Source organism: Synchiropus splendidus, chromosome 1, assembly GCF_027744825.2.
Source record: "Synchiropus splendidus isolate RoL2022-P1 chromosome 1, RoL_Sspl_1.0, whole genome shotgun sequence".
Lineage (NCBI taxonomy): Eukaryota > Metazoa > Chordata > Actinopteri > Syngnathiformes > Callionymidae > Synchiropus > Synchiropus splendidus.
This window is the reverse complement of record NC_071334.1, coordinates 36,000,101-36,017,052: the sequence shown is the minus strand read 5'-3', so window position 1 is coordinate 36,017,052 and position 16,952 is coordinate 36,000,101. Positions and strand designations below refer to the sequence as shown.

The following is a 16,952-nucleotide window of genomic DNA, read 5'->3' as shown; positions in this document are numbered from 1 at the left end:
ATGGTTCAACTGAAAATGTGACCAAATCTGTTGGGTCAAAAATATACGTACAGCAATGATAATATTTGCTTCCATGTCCCCATGTCCCATCTTTACTTCAATTGGGCTCTTTTGGTAGACATCCATGAGCTTCTGGTTGAATCTTTGACCACTCCTCTTAACAGAATTGGTGCAGTTCAGTTCACTTTGTTGCCTTTCTGACATGGACTTGTTTCTTCAGCATTGTCCACATGTTCTCAAGGCCATTCTTAAACCTTAATTCTAGCTTGATTTAGCCATTCCATTGCCACTTTTGATGTCCTATGTGGTCATTGTCCTGTTGGAACACCCAACTGCGCCAAAGAGCCAACCTTTGCGCTGATGATTTTAGGTTATTTTGAAGAATTTGAAGGTAATCCTCCTTCATTATCCCATTTACTCCCTCTGAAGGACCCGTTCCATTGGCAGCAAAACAGCCCCACAGCATAATAGTACCACCACTGTGCATGATGGTAGGCACGGTGTTCTTGGGGTTAAAGGTCTCACCTTTTCTCCTCCAAACATATTGATGGCCATTGTGGCCAAACAGCTCGATTTTTCTTTCGTCTGACCACAGAGCTTCTAATTCTTGGCAAGATCTACTGTTTGGTGGCTCTCGATTGACACTTCACCCTCCTGACCTATTTTCTCTCAGCTGCAGGTGACAGCTTGCACTTTATACTTACCCACAGTTGTTTGCACTGTTGCTCTTGGGACCTACAGCTGCTTTGAAATGGCTCCAAGTGACTTTCCTGACTTGTTCAAGTCAATTATTTGCTTTATTATTTCATTTGTGGGTGTTTGCATCCAGTGAGCCCTATTTCAATGGCCTCAGAGAAGTCACCAAAAACGCAAATTCATGATACTGTATGTATATTTTTGACGCAGCAGATTTGGTGAATATTTTTGGTGACCAGGAAGTATCTGCACCAATCACTCTATCAGAGAAAATGTAGAATGTAGAAATAACTGGAAACTTAAGAGAGCCATGACATTCTTTGTAAGTTCTCCATACAGTGCTCATGTATCTTTTCTGGCCACTGCAGGATTCCTGTGCATCATGTGTTAAGTAGCCCTCTGCGTGGCATGACACCGCGAGCGGCCCCTCACTGATTGTGACTGCGTCTTGTGGACATCCACTTTATAAAAAAGACAGCAGGAGGGAATCAGCCAGTGTAGTGTGAATGTCAGAGATCTGTCTCTAGGGCAACACATCATTTCAGGGTGGAGGGACTTATTGGAAAAATATGACTTTACTTTTTAGAAGCTCACTTTCAAAGAGGAAGAGGAAAAACCAACAAACAAAAACAACAAATGAAGACAAAAACAGATATATAACTATACTTTGCCTGGGTTGAATAATTAATAATAATAATAATAATAATAATAATTCAACCGTTTTCCCAGCTGCTGCCAAATAGTAGTTTTTTTCATTTTCAACTTTTATGAGGGATTCTCATAATTAACAGATTTTCAACAATGTCAGCCTATTGTCCTGTGCAGCTGGTTGGAATGATGTTTTGTAGTGATAGCCTTCTTTCCAGCCACCAATAAAAACCTGACCAAATATGACTTTGATTTGCCAACAGTTCCTTTTAGTTATCCAAGGCATAGCATAGCACACTTCTGTATGTATCCCAACACTGTATAGACCAGAGGAGCACTTTTCCAACATGACTCAATTCCATGACAATTCCATGAAATGTGTATGTGATCGGGATTAAGCTGTTCTCCAGATGTTTTTGTGTCAATTGTTGTCTGAAATGATCACATTTGGTTACATAATTGTCACCATCTGTGCGACTGAGTGCTTGTCTGTTCTTTCCAAAGGTGAGTTTCTCCTGCATTTGCCTTTTTTATCATCATATTCTCTGACAGGAAAAAATATGGTTATTTAATTGAAATGTATTCTTTAAATTTGGTCGGTTTTAGGTTTTTATCAAATGGAATTTTACAATGTGATTTACAATGAATATATATATATATATATATATATATATATATATATATATATATATATATATATATATATATATATATATATATATATATAAAACAAGGTTCATTAGAAATAAAACTCAATGTAATTCCTCTTTAAAAAATGCCAGCTCATCAGTTTCTCATGAGGCAAAGCTGCGTAAGACAGTGAAATATAGATGTTCATTTTTGCAAAAGGTGGGCCTCTTCACGCCAATTAAAAACACATAGGTGAATAAACTAGATTTGTTATTGACAAATTGCTTTGACATCATGTGACCTGAAAACATCATGACATCAAACAGCCACACTTCCTGGACAGCGGTGTTCAGCCCGGAACCTGTACGGTTATTAAGGGCGTTCAAATCAGCAGCATCAGATTTTTGATGACACAAACAGCCTGTGAAGCAACCACAGCCTGGGTGGAGCCGGCAGCTCGCAACTGAAACACCGTCATTTGGCAACAAGATAATTGTGGCTCCTGAAGCTGCCATCTACACTGGAGGGATCACTTGGACTAATTGAGCCTGGGACCTCTGAGTTTGTTGACACACGTTAGCCGTTGTAAGAGTCGAACTTGTGCCTGTGTCTGGGTGTGTGTGGGTGTGTGTATCAGTTCTTGTTTCACTCACTACATCAGTGGCAGTATGAGGAACTCAAATGTTGTTGCAGGTTTTACTGTCTCGCTGGTTGACGGCTCATGTCAGAAGAACTGTGGATTTCAGGTCACATTTTGGACTGTGGACACCTGACGCTGGTCCCCGGTGGAGAGGTCCAGTGGAACAATGGTACAGTAACATATGTCTACTTTTACTCTGGGGATTTCATATGAATGAAAATCTAGTGGTGCCTTTTCTTTGCTATCTATGGTGTCGTGCTGTAGACGTGCTGCATAGAATGACATTTTAGAGATCATTCATGGGATGTTCCCATTTGAGTGAGTTTCCTCTATTCGGCAGAGCAACCGAGGAACCTAAAATCCACTCAGGAAAAATGATGAAAAAAAGACATGAGAATTGTAGCTTTAGATCAAATGATTTTCACACAAGTTTTAGGTCCGTCTGCTTTGCCACTGTGATTAGAGGTGAGGTGTGAGGCAGGCTTCATGGGCGGCTGCATACAAAGGCATAGATAGCTAAGTCGACCTCAGACATTGGCCCTGAGGTGTCAGAGGGGGAAGAGGGCTGCAGTCACAGCTTCTTGCAACACTTCTTCCCTTCTGCAACACACAGGAAGATGTGTTTGAATCCCAAAGTGCTGCTGTACCACTTCCTGAAATATGACAAACTAATCTAGTGTGGAGGCTTGAACACTGCAGATATGTTTCCAGCCTATCAAGTGACTGACGCCAAAAAGTCAGTTGATATGAAAGGGTAGGTTTTTACGTCTAAATTTACATCTAATAACAGTGGTGTGTTCTCAGAACGCAGAGGCGTTTCAGACAACCCTCATCCACTCGCTCGATGTACATTTGGGGACGTTATGCTTGGGTTTCCTCACGGGGAATACATTCAGGACCTTCTATTATGAACATCTAAAATGAACATCTTTTGCTTGTAAAAATAATGTCCAAGACGCAATATCCTTCTATGTCTAATCTAATCTAGTGGTGCCAGGCTGAGAGATTATTTTAAGGTAGCATGCCTCATTTTATTGTAATGAATTCATTATTAAAGATCTAGTTTTCATACAGGGGGAAAGACCCATCACATTTTCCATAAACTGTGTTTGTTGCAAAGTCAGACAGAGGTTCTGTAAAATGTTAAAGTTACCTCATCTCGAGGTTGTTGCGTGGCAACGGGCCCCAGCTTCCTGTAATGACAACCACACATTGATTCTATGACCAAATTTGTCCTGGCCATTTCTCTTTTCGAACACTTTGTCACACGCTCACCACGGTGTTCTTTGTGATCACACTCTTGAGATGTTGTTCCTGTTTCAATGAGCTCAAAGGAAACTAAGGAAAACAAAGCACTAATGCGCAAAGAAAAATGAACAGTTATGGAAATTGTTCAGTGATAAAATAAACTCCATTGCAAATCAGACCGTCTTGTTTCAATGTACCTGACTTCCTTTTGACTATTGATAACTCATTTAGCACTTTCCAGTCATCTGACATGCAGAAATGTCACCTCTATTAGAAGCAACACCCACACAAACTTATTTAATGTGCAATGGCAGAGTTTCATTATTATAAGTGAGCAAACAAATTGTTTATCTTCTGTGTCAACACAGATTCCTCTAAATTTAAAAAGAGAAAAAGTGTGGTAATACACAGCCTTTACGTATACTACTCTGGAAGATGACGCCGATCTTTACCATCCACTTGGCACCATGCAGTGAGCCACATTATCTCATGTTGGTCCAATCTATTACAGTAACAAAACTGAAGAACTGATATGTGGAACCATTATGTTGGTTGGTTTTTAGCTCCTGGATGCAGTTTGTGTGTTTGATAGTTTTCAATAAATACTGACAATGGGAAAGTGGACTTTTGTGTACTATACTGATGAACTTCCATATAGCTCCAGGCGCTGGCGGAGTGTGAGCAGGTCTGCGACGGGTGCGGGAATGTGGGAGGTGACCAGGACATGGTGCTCCTTTGCATGCCTGGGCTTTTCTATTATTGTTTTACATATCTAGGAAACACGATAAATGAAGTACCATCTCATCTTAATATATCTTTCTCAACAGGCAAAATATCACTGGCAGAGTCAGAATGTGAAGCAGAGCGGAGTGGACGACATGGTTCTGCTGTCCAAGATCACAGAGGATGCCATTGTGGAGAACCTTAAGAAGCGATACATGGACGACTACATATTTGTATCCTGAATCCTGAACAAAACGATGGAAGAGATAGATGCCACTTTTATAAACATGTACATGCCTCTCTGAACTAAACCTGAGGTTCAAATTTGAACAGCCACAAAATCAGCTGTCTGGAACCAGTTCAGTACGACTCACCAGCCATCTCATTTTAGACCACAGATGAACACAGCACAACAGGTGTACACACATGCTTTATCACACGTCAGTGCTTGATGCTTGATGCTCCTTAGCCGATTTCACTTCACAGACTTACATAGGTCCTGTGTTAATATCGGTCAACCCCTTCAAACAGATGCCATATTTTACAGACAGGGAGGTTGAACTTTACCAAGGAGCGGTAAGTACAAATCTTCTCTGTGACAAAGCAAAGGTGTTTAACAACCAGTTGTGTTCCTCCTCAGGCCCAGTACGAGAACCCACCCCACATTTACGCTCTGAGTGACAACATGTACAGGAACATGATGATCGAGGGAGAGAATCAGTGTGTCATCATCAGGTGACATTTCCACTCTTTGTTGTGTCGTCACACTAGCATGCGACGTGGCTCAGTTGTGTGTTCTTCCCAAGTGGAGAAAGTGGAGCTGGGAAGACAGTTGCCGCCAAATATATCATGGGTTACATTTCCAAAGTGTCTGGTGGAGGATCAAAAGTTCAGGTGACGCTTGAATGAAACACAAAAATGAACGGGAGTTTGTTTGTCATGTCATTGTGTGATATTGTACTGCAGCATGTTAAAGACATCATTCTGCAATCCAATCCTCTTTTGGAGGCTTTTGGAAACGCCAAAACCGTTCGCAACAACAACTCCAGTCGCTTTGTGAGTCAATCATACACACACACACTGGTTTGTTTCTCTTTCCTTGTGGGGACCGCTCATTGCCACGATGCTTTGCCCAGCCTCTCCCCCTAAACCTAACCATCCAAAACTCATGGCTAACCGGGACTCTGAACCAAACTTAAACGCAAGTATAATGACCCAATGATTTTGACGTTTTCATCCTCAAATTGAGGCTTAAACTTGAAAGAGGGCAAAAGGGGCCCATGAAGCAAAATGTGCAGTAGGATGTGTTTGAAGAATTGGTCCTCCCAAGGAATGCTAAGCAAGTACACACACACAAAACTGTCAACCTATTGAGAGGTTTCCTTTGGATTTGTCGACATCAACATCAAATGGGTTTTTGATATGAGGTGTAAGAAACAAAGATTGGAGGAGGAAGGTTCACTTTACTGTGTTGCTGCGATGGGAAAACATTTGACGGCAGAGTTTTTAAAATAATTATTTTTGTGTGAAGTCTGGGGAATTAACGTCAGAGGTTTCAGTCCCTGTGGTATAGCTGCAATTCTCACCTAGCCACCACAGAAGGCCTTTGCCTCACACGTTTCCTGTATTGCGCTGTCACACAGAGTCGATGGTGAGGAGAGAGATTTAATAACTGTTGTGAATATAGAGGGTCTAGTCAATCTTCTGCTCAAGATGCTAATCGTGACTTGAACTTGCCTAAATCACAACTGCGTGACCGACGGTTTGTCCACCAGGGAAAGTACTTTGAGATTCAGTTCAGCAGAGGTGGCGAGCCAGACGGAGGCAAAATATCAAACTTCCTGCTGGAGAAGTCGAGGGTGGTGAGCCAGAATGAGAACGAGAGGAACTTCCACATTTACTATCAGGTTGGGTGAGAAACTTTGTGGCACACTTCCACAGGATGGAAATCTGTTTTATTTCCGTGTGCTGCACTGTTCTCTTCCAGTTGTTAGAGGGCGCCAATGAACAGCAGAGAGAGGGTCTGGGCATCATGACCCCAGACTACTACTACTATCTCAACCAGTCCGGTACATACAAGGTTGACGGGACCAATGACAGCAAAGACTTCAATGAAACTATGGTACATTTTTTTTTTTTGCTTTAGTATACGTTTCTAAAAACATTAACAAAAGCAACCATGCTCATCATGTTTATTTAACTAAAATTGAAGTTTTTCCCTTGTTTCTCAGTTAAGGTTGCCTTTAGTTTCCTGAAGGCCTGACTGCATTTGAATTGTTATTGTTTCATATCATTTATCCTGCTTGGTTTATATATATATATATATATATATATATATATATATATATATATATATATATATAAAGCTATTATACTGTATAATTGTGCAATCAGTTCACAGAAGTTCTTCCTGTTGCTTAACAAATGCATAGACAAGGTGTCAAGCATATAAACAATATATACATACAGTATGGAAAGATTAATAGAGAGTGCACGCACGGAAAACAGCATAAGCACAGGAACCGAAACACACAGCGTACAAAGGAATATAAAAACAAAACATGCAATTGGTCTGTGGTTGTGTGAAGAATGCAAAAGTTACTGAAGAGTCAACATTTAAGGGAGAGTAGTTAGAGAATAGAGAATTATTCAAAGCCATTAACACAGTTGGAATGGTGGTGAAAACCCGATCTGTTAAATGAACTCTGATAGTGACGTATGCCGCTTGTGCGATTATGCCTGCCGATGATGACAGTGAAAAAAAAATAAAAAATCTTGGCGTCATCCACCTCATGAAGACAATCATGCCTATGTTGTTGTGTGACCTGTAGGAAGCTATGCACGTGATAGGGATCCCAGGGGACATCCAGGCTCAGGTGCTGCAGATCGTCGCAGGCATCCTTCACCTGGGAAACATCAGTTTTGTGGAGGCAGGAAACTATGGGCAGGTGGAAAGCACTGACTGTGAGTGACACACACACACACACACACACACACAAAGCATGGGCCTCTTAGGAATACATAATTGTCCATACATCCCTTTGAGATTTGGACTGATTTCAGATTGACCCGATGTGAAAAAAAACTCCTCTGAGAAATCATCTGCGTTGACTTGCGGTTGCTCCCCAGCCTGTAATTGTTGTTTACAACCAGGCGACTAGCTGAATTGCTGAGAGTTCTGAAGTGGCTTTTGTCACATCAAGTCACAGCTGTTTGCAGAAGAAACACTACAAGTTTTCAGACTCACCTCTCACGAGGCTCTCATCCATCCACATCATTCTACTACTACTACTGTGACGTACTGAAACATATCTCGGATCAGGATGTTTGTAGAGACGAGATGCAAAGAGGCATAGTGGATGAAAATATTTCTCTTGTCATTCAAGTGAAATGAACTGGGTTCATGCTTATTGAAGCTGATAATAACACCACCATGTTTTTGTCTTCTCCAGTGTTGGCCTTCCCGGCTTACCTGCTCGGTATTGATCACAACCGTCTGCAGGATAAACTGACAAGTCGAAAAATGGACTCAAAATGGGGCGGCAAGTCTGAGTCCATTAACGTGACCCTAAATCAGGAGCAGGCCACCTACACCCGAGACGCCCTGGCCAAGGCCCTGTACGCTCGACTGTTCGACTACCTGGTGGAGGTATGTGGATATGAACCTGCAGATTAGGTAGTCATTACATAGTCAAGTCGCTAGTCCATTTTCAATTCTTTCCCATTCAGGCCATCAATAAAGCGATCCAGAAGCCATATGAGGAGTTCAGTATCGGGGTGCTGGACATATATGGGTTTGAGATATTCCAGGTAGGTTAGATTCACAAATCCCTCCACCAGTCATGGAGTGTTGGACATTTTAGTGGACAGTATAACTACAAAAGAGACAATCATATTTCATTTAGGCTTTCAAGGTTGGTTGTAAGCAACTTATAAGTGATTTTGGTGGTGTTCAATAGCTTTGTTCATATTTATGTCTCTTATTGTTTCTCATTGGGTGGACTATCATGTGATGTCATGTCACCGGTTCCAGTTTAAGCAGAAACCAGACATTTTGACTTTACAAAACAAAACATGCAATTGAATCTCTGTATTAAATCATTTTGCGTGGTCTTTGTTTATTGACGTTTTGAAGGTATTTTCATTCATTCCATGCTGCTGGCCTCTTCTTCGCCTCTACTGTGTGCGCTCTCCACCTGCTTTTTGCACTCATCGTGTGTAGGATATCAAACACAAACACATATAAGGATATGATGTTGACCGAGTGGCTTCGTTTTGTCTGTAACTATTTTACTTCCTTGGCAGAAAAACGGCTTTGAGCAGTTCTGTATCAACTTTGTCAACGAGAAGCTTCAACAGATTTTTATCGAGTTAACTTTGAAAGCGGAGCAGGTACTGTATTACTTCCTCCTCTTAAATGACTTTTTCAGTTTTCCAACATACCGACATAGCTAACTATTTCCTCCACGTTTGCAGGAAGAGTATGTTCACGAGGGAATCAAGTGGTCTCCCATCGAGTACTTTAATAACAAGATTGTGTGTGACCTTATTGAAAACAAACTGGTAGGAGCCAGTGATGCCATGTTAGTGACCATATAGCTCCATAAACTCTCCTCCATTTGTTATTCCAGAACCCTCCAGGTATCATGAGCGTGTTGGATGATGTGTGTGCCACCATGCACGCCAAAGGAGAAGGAGCAGACGGGACCCTGCTTCAGAAACTGCAGGCTGCTGTCGGAACACATGAACACTTTAACAACTGGAACTCTGGTTTTGTTATCCATCATTACGCTGGCAAGGTAGACATTATTGCGCATATGTTGCGATGTATATCATATTATACCAATCCTTCCAAAAAGAAAATTGTACATAAACCATCGAGTCACCCAGCACGGATGTAGTAAATATATTTTGAGTCAGCCTCACAACTCAACATACGCACATGCGGCCACATCGCTAGTGGTTAGCACTCTTGCCTTGCAGCAAGAACGTTGCGGGTTTCACTCCTGGGTTGGACCGGTGGCATTTCTGCACATAGTTTGCCCATTCTCCCCAACTTCCCCTAGGTGTGTGTGAATAGTGTGTGTGCCCTGCGATGGGTGTATTCCTACCTGTTGGTGAATGTCTGCTGGGATAGGCTTGAGCACTCCCCGCTACCCTGACCCGGACTGTATGTGTGTATGCATCATATGCATGTATACACACTGTCACTCCATGCAGCAAGGCCACCGGTCCGATCCAGGTATTGAACCTGCAACCTCTCACTGACTTGCTGTGGGGACCCTTGTTGGAAAACGCAGATACCCATTCAACTCCCCAAATCATTCAAAGCCACTGCAGCCTCACTAGGACTGTCTGTTTCCTCTGTATTAATACAACCTTTACCTATATGGAGGCATTTGCTCTAACCTCATTTGCTACGACAGGTGTCTTATGACATCAATGGCTTCTGTGAGAGGAACAGAGACGTGCTTTTTCCAGACCTCATCGAGCTCATGCAAAGCAGCGAATAGTGAGTGTTTGTCATTCAGTCTGGCGTCTAGTCAATTCAGCAGTGTTGGATAACAAAACCCTTTGTTCGTGATAGTGACTTCATCCGGAGTTTGTTCCCTGAAAACCTCAACACAGATAAGAAGAGCAGACCCACCACCGCAGGCTCCAAGATCAAGGTTGCTTTGATCTCTGCATTCTCTTCATTTTAACAAATGGAAAGGCCAAGGTTCTCGACCACATCCTTGATGAACCCCTCAGAGTCCTCTAACTTATGTCCCAATTCTAGGATTACATTCCTGGTTATCTGGCTATGAAGGGTTTCTTTGCTTACCAATTTTGACTGGTTTGTCCATTGAACAGAAACAAGCCAATGATCTGGTCAATACACTGATGAAGTGCACCCCTCACTACATCCGCTGTATCAAACCCAATGAGACTAAAAGACCCAAAGACTGGGAGGAGAGCAGGTCGGCACCGTCGTCTTGACAGTCACTTAAATGTCCCGTGACTGTTGTTCATCGTGAGTTTTTGTTTCAGAGTCAAGCATCAGGTTGAGTACTTGGGTCTGCGTGAGAACATTCGAGTGCGACGAGCTGGGTTTGCCTACAGACGTGTGTTCAACAAATTCCTGCTGCGGTGAGTGATGCCTATTCAGAGGTTCTGAGTTCAGGAGATAGGCAGAGAAAAACATGGTGTTACCTGCCCAGTTATGCCATTCTGACTGCTGAGACCTGGCCACACTGGAGGGGACAGGAGCAGCAGGGGGTCCTTCATCTTCTCCGCTCCGTCAACATGGACACCGACCAGTACCAGTTGGGCCGCAGCAAAGTCTTTGTCAAAAATCCTGAATCGGTAATTGGGTTAACTTCCTGTCTGTATATTAACTGAATATAAATGTGGTGGAACGTATTAATAACACAGCTGATCTTTGATGGCACAAACATCCTCGCTTCTATCTGTTTTTCAGTTGTTTCTCCTGGAGGAGGTGAGGGAGAGGAAGTTTGACACGTTTGCCAGGATCATCCAGAAGTCCTGGAGGAGGTATATAGCCAAGAAGAAGTATGAACAAATGAGAGAAGAGGGTGGGTAACAAATACCAACAGCTCCACCATATCAGGGTTGAGTTCAAATGGGAAGTCTCTTTTCCTGTCTTCACTCCATAGCTTCAGACATCCTATACAACTCCAAAGAGCGCCGGAAAAACAGTATCAACAGAAACTTTGTCGGGGACTACCTTGGACTGGAGCAGAGGCCAGAGCTGAGACAGTTCTTGTCCAAGAGAGAGCGGGTGGATTTTGCAGACTCTGTCAACAAGTTTGATCGCAGATTCAAGGTCAGACGTCATCTGCATGTTGATATGAAACCAACAGTATCAATCACTAGTTGATTATGTTGCCTCACTTGTATCACTTAGTCTCACACTGGTGTGCAAAAAAACTTCCCTAGTAAAACGATTTTATGTTGACTACTAGTTCTAGTACAACAAATTTCACCAGTAGTACCAGTCAACAGTTTTTGGTTTACAAGTGCTACTGGTGTAGGGGTTGGTTTTACTAGTAGAACTAATTCCAAATGTTGGGGCGGGGATATTGCCAAATCCTGGTCTCTGATAGGTTAAAATATTTTCAATAGCCAATAGGACACCATAATTCACTTTTCCTTACCCATTTATTAGCATATAAGGGTTACAAGTGGAACCGGAAGTTAGTAACGTGCATGTGCGAGTGTGACTAGCGTTTATTGGTGAGCATATGCGCACATGGTTATATCGTGCAAATGTGTGAATTTAGTTTTTTAAATGATAAATTTAACATTTTAATCTGGAAATTGTGCATTTTTATCTGATATTCTATTTTTTTAATCCGGCATTATTGAATCAATAATCATTTCAAGATCCTCCGATAAATTTGACCTGCGCAAAGCATTGCTTCCAATACGTTATGGAATGTATGGGAAGCTTTTCTCCTGATATTTGTTTTACAAAGATTTAGAAGCAGATCAGGCAACGACAGATTTGACAACGTGACAAGATCATTGTGCTATAAATACTTGCGCGCACAAAACAATGTCATAGTGAACACTCGCGCAGGTTTGTAGGTATCATCAGGTCCACATCAGGTTGAGCAGCGCATGCGCTCACCAGTAAACAATTGGTTGAACTTCTAACTTCTGTTTGCAGCGCACCACATGGACCACATCGGGCATGTAGACCAGATCAGGCAGTGACAGGTCATGTTCGCATTTGGGCAGAACAGCTCTATGTCACTTTGTGGCAGACAAAGCGCAAAGACAGAGGTTGGGGTTAGATCAGATTAGATTAGATTAGACTGCCTTTAGCCATTGGATGGTGCTCATTCCGCACTACTGGACTACTGGCCTTTGTTATCAAGTTTGATACTTCATATTACTCGCGGTAAAATGCATTAAATTTAAAACACACATTGCATTTAGACTGGCAACCTAATGTTCCAGTGTGGTATGCCCTGACCACTATGCCCCCATAAAGATTTGTGAAAAGGAGCTCTATAATTTGGACATGTCTAACATATTTTTGCCAAAATAGACACAATAAAGTTGATTCTTTTAGTAACGAAATTACCCAACAGCAACAACAATACTTTTTTGTGATGTGTGCCTTCTTTTCTGACTCAAGTCCCGCCCAAAAAATGTGCCTGTGTTGCACCGTAAATTCAGAAGAACCAGGGAGAAAACATTATTTATCAATTATGCTTCATGTGCCTCCTCTTCTACTCAGTCCATCAAGAGAGACCTGATCCTGACACCCAAGGGCATCTATCTAATTGGTCGGGAAAAGGTAAAAAAAGGGCCTGAGAAAGGACAGATAAAGGAGGTGCTGAAGCGGAAGTTGGAGTTTGAGAGTATCAGCAGCATCTCTCTCAGGTAAATAGACAAAAAAAACCAGCTCTATTCTATTGTGCTGGAATGAGAAGGTTTGAAATGACTTCATTCTGATCCTGGACCGACCGATGCAAAACAGTGGGACACTGAACAGTTGACATTCACTTGAAGTTATCGTTCATCGTCTTGATCAGGGGTAATCCGGGCTGCTCCAGGAGCACTGACTGACCTGAACAGTTTTATATATGCTTCTGAAATAAGTTGCAATGTATTATTAATCCATATTATTGTTAAATTAGATGCCATTTATTAGTCCCACAATGGGGAAATTCAACAAAATGACATCCACTGATCACTTTACTGATTCCTGTTGACAGTACATGTAAGATGCCAAAAGCAGTCTAAGAAAATGTAATGTGATGTTACGGAAAAAGATAGGACAGGATAGATCCAAAAGAACTATACATAAATAAACACATTAAACTTATGATAGATACGTTTTTGTAGAAAAAGTTTGCTACTTCCATGGTCCCTGCCGGCTACACGGTGCATGCGATGAACCCAGGTTTTTGTTGGCAGCAGTAGGTGTGAGAGTATCATAAAACCCAAAGATGCTACCTCAAAAAATGGCAAATATAATGTCTAATGCAATGCACTGAAAATCCTGTGCCTTGAATAAGAAAAATAACAAACACGACAAAATCAGAAGCATCCGGTCCCAGAAAGTGGATGTAACCGAGTCTATTCAACCAAGCTATTCATGAGTGCATGATTGTTTACATGGGAACGAAAATAACTCACGATAAATCCAGTTCCTGCCACAGTAGTGGATGACACTACCATGACCTGCCTGACAGAAGTAGCAAGCTTTATGTGTCACGTTGTATCCAACTGTACCTGTAAGACGGTCTGTTGTTTCCGTTTGACAGGACAAAAAGCACAATGAGGCACAATGGTGACCTGTAGGCAGCAATTGGAAATATGTAAAGCCTTTGAACAAGAATAACTTCCACTTTATTGACATTATTCTCATATCACCTCAATAGGTTTACAACACACACACATTTCATGCTTCATGACATTAAAAATCGATTACGTGACACTTGCATCTCAGATCATTTTCTCTCTCACTCATACACAATCATTTCATTCAACACGTCATTTCATATTCTGCAGCGTAGTCTACTTAGATTTGCATAATCCAATATATTGTTGCTTCTTCTGGAATAGTGATTGCTGAAAGTTTTGTATGTTCAGATGTGTACAGCTTAAAACCTGGAGCGCACAGATGTGTAGCTCACAGGTTTGTGTGTGTTTCTGTCTCTAGCACAAAGCAAGATGACTTTTTCATTCTGCACGAGTCCCAGTATGACAGCCTGCTTGAGTCCAACTTCAAGACAGAGTTCGTCAGCCTGCTGGCGAAACGCTACGAGGAAGTGACCCGTAGAAAGCTGACCATATCCTTCGCTGACCGGTAACTGAGCGATATTTGAGGAGCAAAAGGTGTCACGGGCTAACTTGAGCGATACCGGCTTGCAGACTCGAATTCCGAGTAAAGAAGGAAGGCTGGGGAGGAGGTGGCACCAGGCTGCTGGTGATCCAGAGCGGGCACGGGGACCAGGCCCAGATCAAACCCTCAGGGAAGACCCTCATGGTCACGATAGGTGGCGGCCTGCCTAAGTCCTCCAGTAGGTTGCGGGAAAACGAATAGCACGATTTCATTGTAGTGCATTAGAGATCAGCTATCCTCATTAATGCATTTGATCACGTTTCTTCAGAACCCTCGAGGAAAAACGCCCCACAGTCACAGGGAAGAACTCACATTAGTCAGAGAGGTAGAGTCAAGTTTCTATTATGACCTTATGTTTTATTTTCTCAACCCTGGGCGTGTTGGAGATGTTAAATGTCAGCACTCTTCCTTCTTCCACAGGGCACCTGAATGGGGCTGCTAAATTTTCAAGAGGGCCCCAGCAATACCACACTCAGTACTCCTCCACCCAACAACCAGCACGGCTACCCATCACAGGTCCGCCGAAGCTGGGCTCCCAGAAAACCTCCAGAACCCCTGCCCACCAACCACCTCACCATGGAAACATGGACTTTCTCAATGTGCCTGACCAAGGCATGTCAGGGTAAGATTGCAGCGGTGAACTACAGTCAGTTGGATGTAGTTTTGTCTTATTCCTTCACTAACCCCAAAACAGAATGGCATACAGCCATACAGGAGGAGGGTTATCATTTGTTTTTCATTCAGTTTTCGGCAATGGGCGTAATAGTCTAAATAGGAAGACATACCTGCTGGAATGATTTTCTTTCATGCTCTTCACTCATGACAACAATATGTAGATATGAGCAGCTGAAATACTGTTCATCTTCTTTTGACTCATCAAATCTCGTGACAGAAAGCAAAGGAGGAGAAGTATTAATCAGCGCCCCCTGCCTGCTCCCAAATCCAAACCGCCCCCACCAGGGCCTCGTTGTCGGGCATTGTATCAGTACATCGGCCAGGACACTGACGAGATCAGTTTTGAAGTCAACGACGTGCTTGATCTTCTCAAAGAAGGTAAACGATCAAGAAAAGGAATGAAAGTGCAACAAGATAAAAGCACTGCTTTGTAATATGATTCATCTGATAATGTTTTGATAACCATGTGTTTCTCAAAAGATCCCTCAGGCTGGTGGACAGGCAGGATTCATGGAAGAGAGGGTCTGTTTCCTGGTAACTACGTGGAGAAGATTTAGCTCGATCAAACATGAAGATAAAACTGTATGAAGAACATGGTATGAGTTGCACAAACAAACTTTCATGTACCGTTGCTCGGTGAACCTCGACCTCTAATGGAAACACGCTGCTGACGTTTGAGCACAGAGTAACTTTTCTACCTGTAGAACATGAAGAGCTTCACCATTATGCTCATGACAGTTAAAACACAGATCCGTGTTTCAGACCTGTTCAGGTTTCACTTCTGTTGCTGTCCAAGACTCTCGAAATGACCTGGCAACAAGATCTTTCTCTGTGTCATGAGGGCCTAGATAATGAATATACAAGTAGCTGTTTTTCTATTTCACCTTTCCGTTTGATCAGTGCTTTTTATTCGAAAATTGAACCGATCATATCTGAACTGATATTTGAGTTGTACCTCACAGGGTTGTGTTCTTCTCAGTGAACAAAATAAACCCTTTTTTATTTTTGGTTATTGAGTGTTTCCTGTCAACAGTCACCCGTTTGACTTTCACACACCAAATGTATTTCTCTAGATAAAATAAATGACTGATACTGACATTAAAATGAGATCCTTACAGCTTACAGGAGCAGCGCAAAAAGTTTAGCTTGATAAGAAGAGGGAATCCCTTCTGCCTTAAATAAATCAAATGTTTTTTCTACCACTGCTCCAAAAGGTTTGTTCATGAATACTTTTGGCCAAGAAACGGGAACATTCTGTTACAGCCGCGGCAGAGGTCCGTCATCAGTTAATAACTGGGGTGACAAGGACTCGTATTGTTAACAAGTGACACAGTATTTCTCTGTCACTTGTTAAAAATACGAGTTGGTAAAGCAGATGGTCGATGGCCGATAGGTCCGGGCTTGTGTTGCCCAGCTGATGACGACTTCCTTGAGACGTGCTTCATCGTGGGTCACAAACCAGCTATTTTCACAGAGCGCAGCCAGCTGAGGAGAAAAAAAGGACATCACCTGAGGCACAGAGATGTGAGGCTGCACAGCAGGGGGCGAATCGAGCTCAGGCCACCCACAACAGAATTCGGAGCATGAAAAGCCCCTTAAAGATAAATAGATGTCACTCGCTTCTTCTTGTTTCCTTCGGTTGAAATCCGCTACTTCTCCACGTTGAGAGGAGTTAGTTGAGGTGGTTTGGACATCTCATGAGGATGCCCCATGGACGCCTCCCTTTGGAGGGGTTTCAGGCACGACCAGCTGGGATGAGAATGATGGTTGGACCCAGGACCAGGTGGAGGGATTATATCTCTTTACTGGCCTGGGAACATCTCGGGATCC

At 42.4% G+C, this 16,952-nt stretch overlaps 1 protein-coding gene across 3 annotated transcripts; it reads left to right on the top strand.

Moving 5' to 3' along the window:
- The first annotated feature begins 2,394 nt into the window (after positions 1-2,394).
- Positions 2,395-16,230, top strand: myo1f (myosin IF). 3 transcript variants are annotated; one of them, XM_053845772.1, is made up of 29 exons: positions 2,395-2,559; positions 2,668-2,783; positions 4,690-4,818; positions 5,072-5,161; positions 5,226-5,320; positions 5,392-5,479; positions 5,552-5,641; positions 6,361-6,492; positions 6,573-6,707; positions 7,417-7,549; positions 8,038-8,234; positions 8,315-8,395; positions 8,891-8,977; positions 9,062-9,148; positions 9,217-9,384; positions 10,012-10,097; positions 10,173-10,254; positions 10,439-10,545; positions 10,616-10,714; positions 10,786-10,930; positions 11,046-11,160; positions 11,242-11,411; positions 12,834-12,979; positions 14,265-14,411; positions 14,477-14,625; positions 14,716-14,772; positions 14,868-15,069; positions 15,340-15,500; positions 15,603-16,230. In XM_053845772.1, the coding sequence occupies exons 2-29, from the start codon at positions 2,781-2,783 to the stop codon at positions 15,677-15,679; spliced, it is 3,258 nt and encodes a 1,085-aa protein (XP_053701747.1). In that variant the 5' UTR covers positions 2,395-2,559; positions 2,668-2,780; the 3' UTR covers positions 15,680-16,230. The 3 variants fall into 3 exon arrangements, with proteins under 3 accessions (XP_053701747.1, XP_053701756.1, XP_053701738.1); XM_053845781.1 differs by having other exon boundaries at positions 2,395-2,600; XM_053845763.1 differs by having other exon boundaries at positions 2,395-2,783.
- The last annotated feature ends 722 nt before the right edge of the window (positions 16,231-16,952 follow it).

Coding starts and splice junctions, on each gene's coding strand:
- myo1f (XM_053845772.1), top strand. Junction 8,396..8,890: donor ATGGGTTTGAGATATTCCAG/GTAGGTTAGATT, acceptor CTTCCTTGGCAG/AAAAACGGCTTTGAGCAGTT. Junction 14,626..14,715: donor CGGCCTGCCTAAGTCCTCCA/GTAGGTTGCGGG, acceptor ACGTTTCTTCAG/AACCCTCGAGGAAAAACGCC.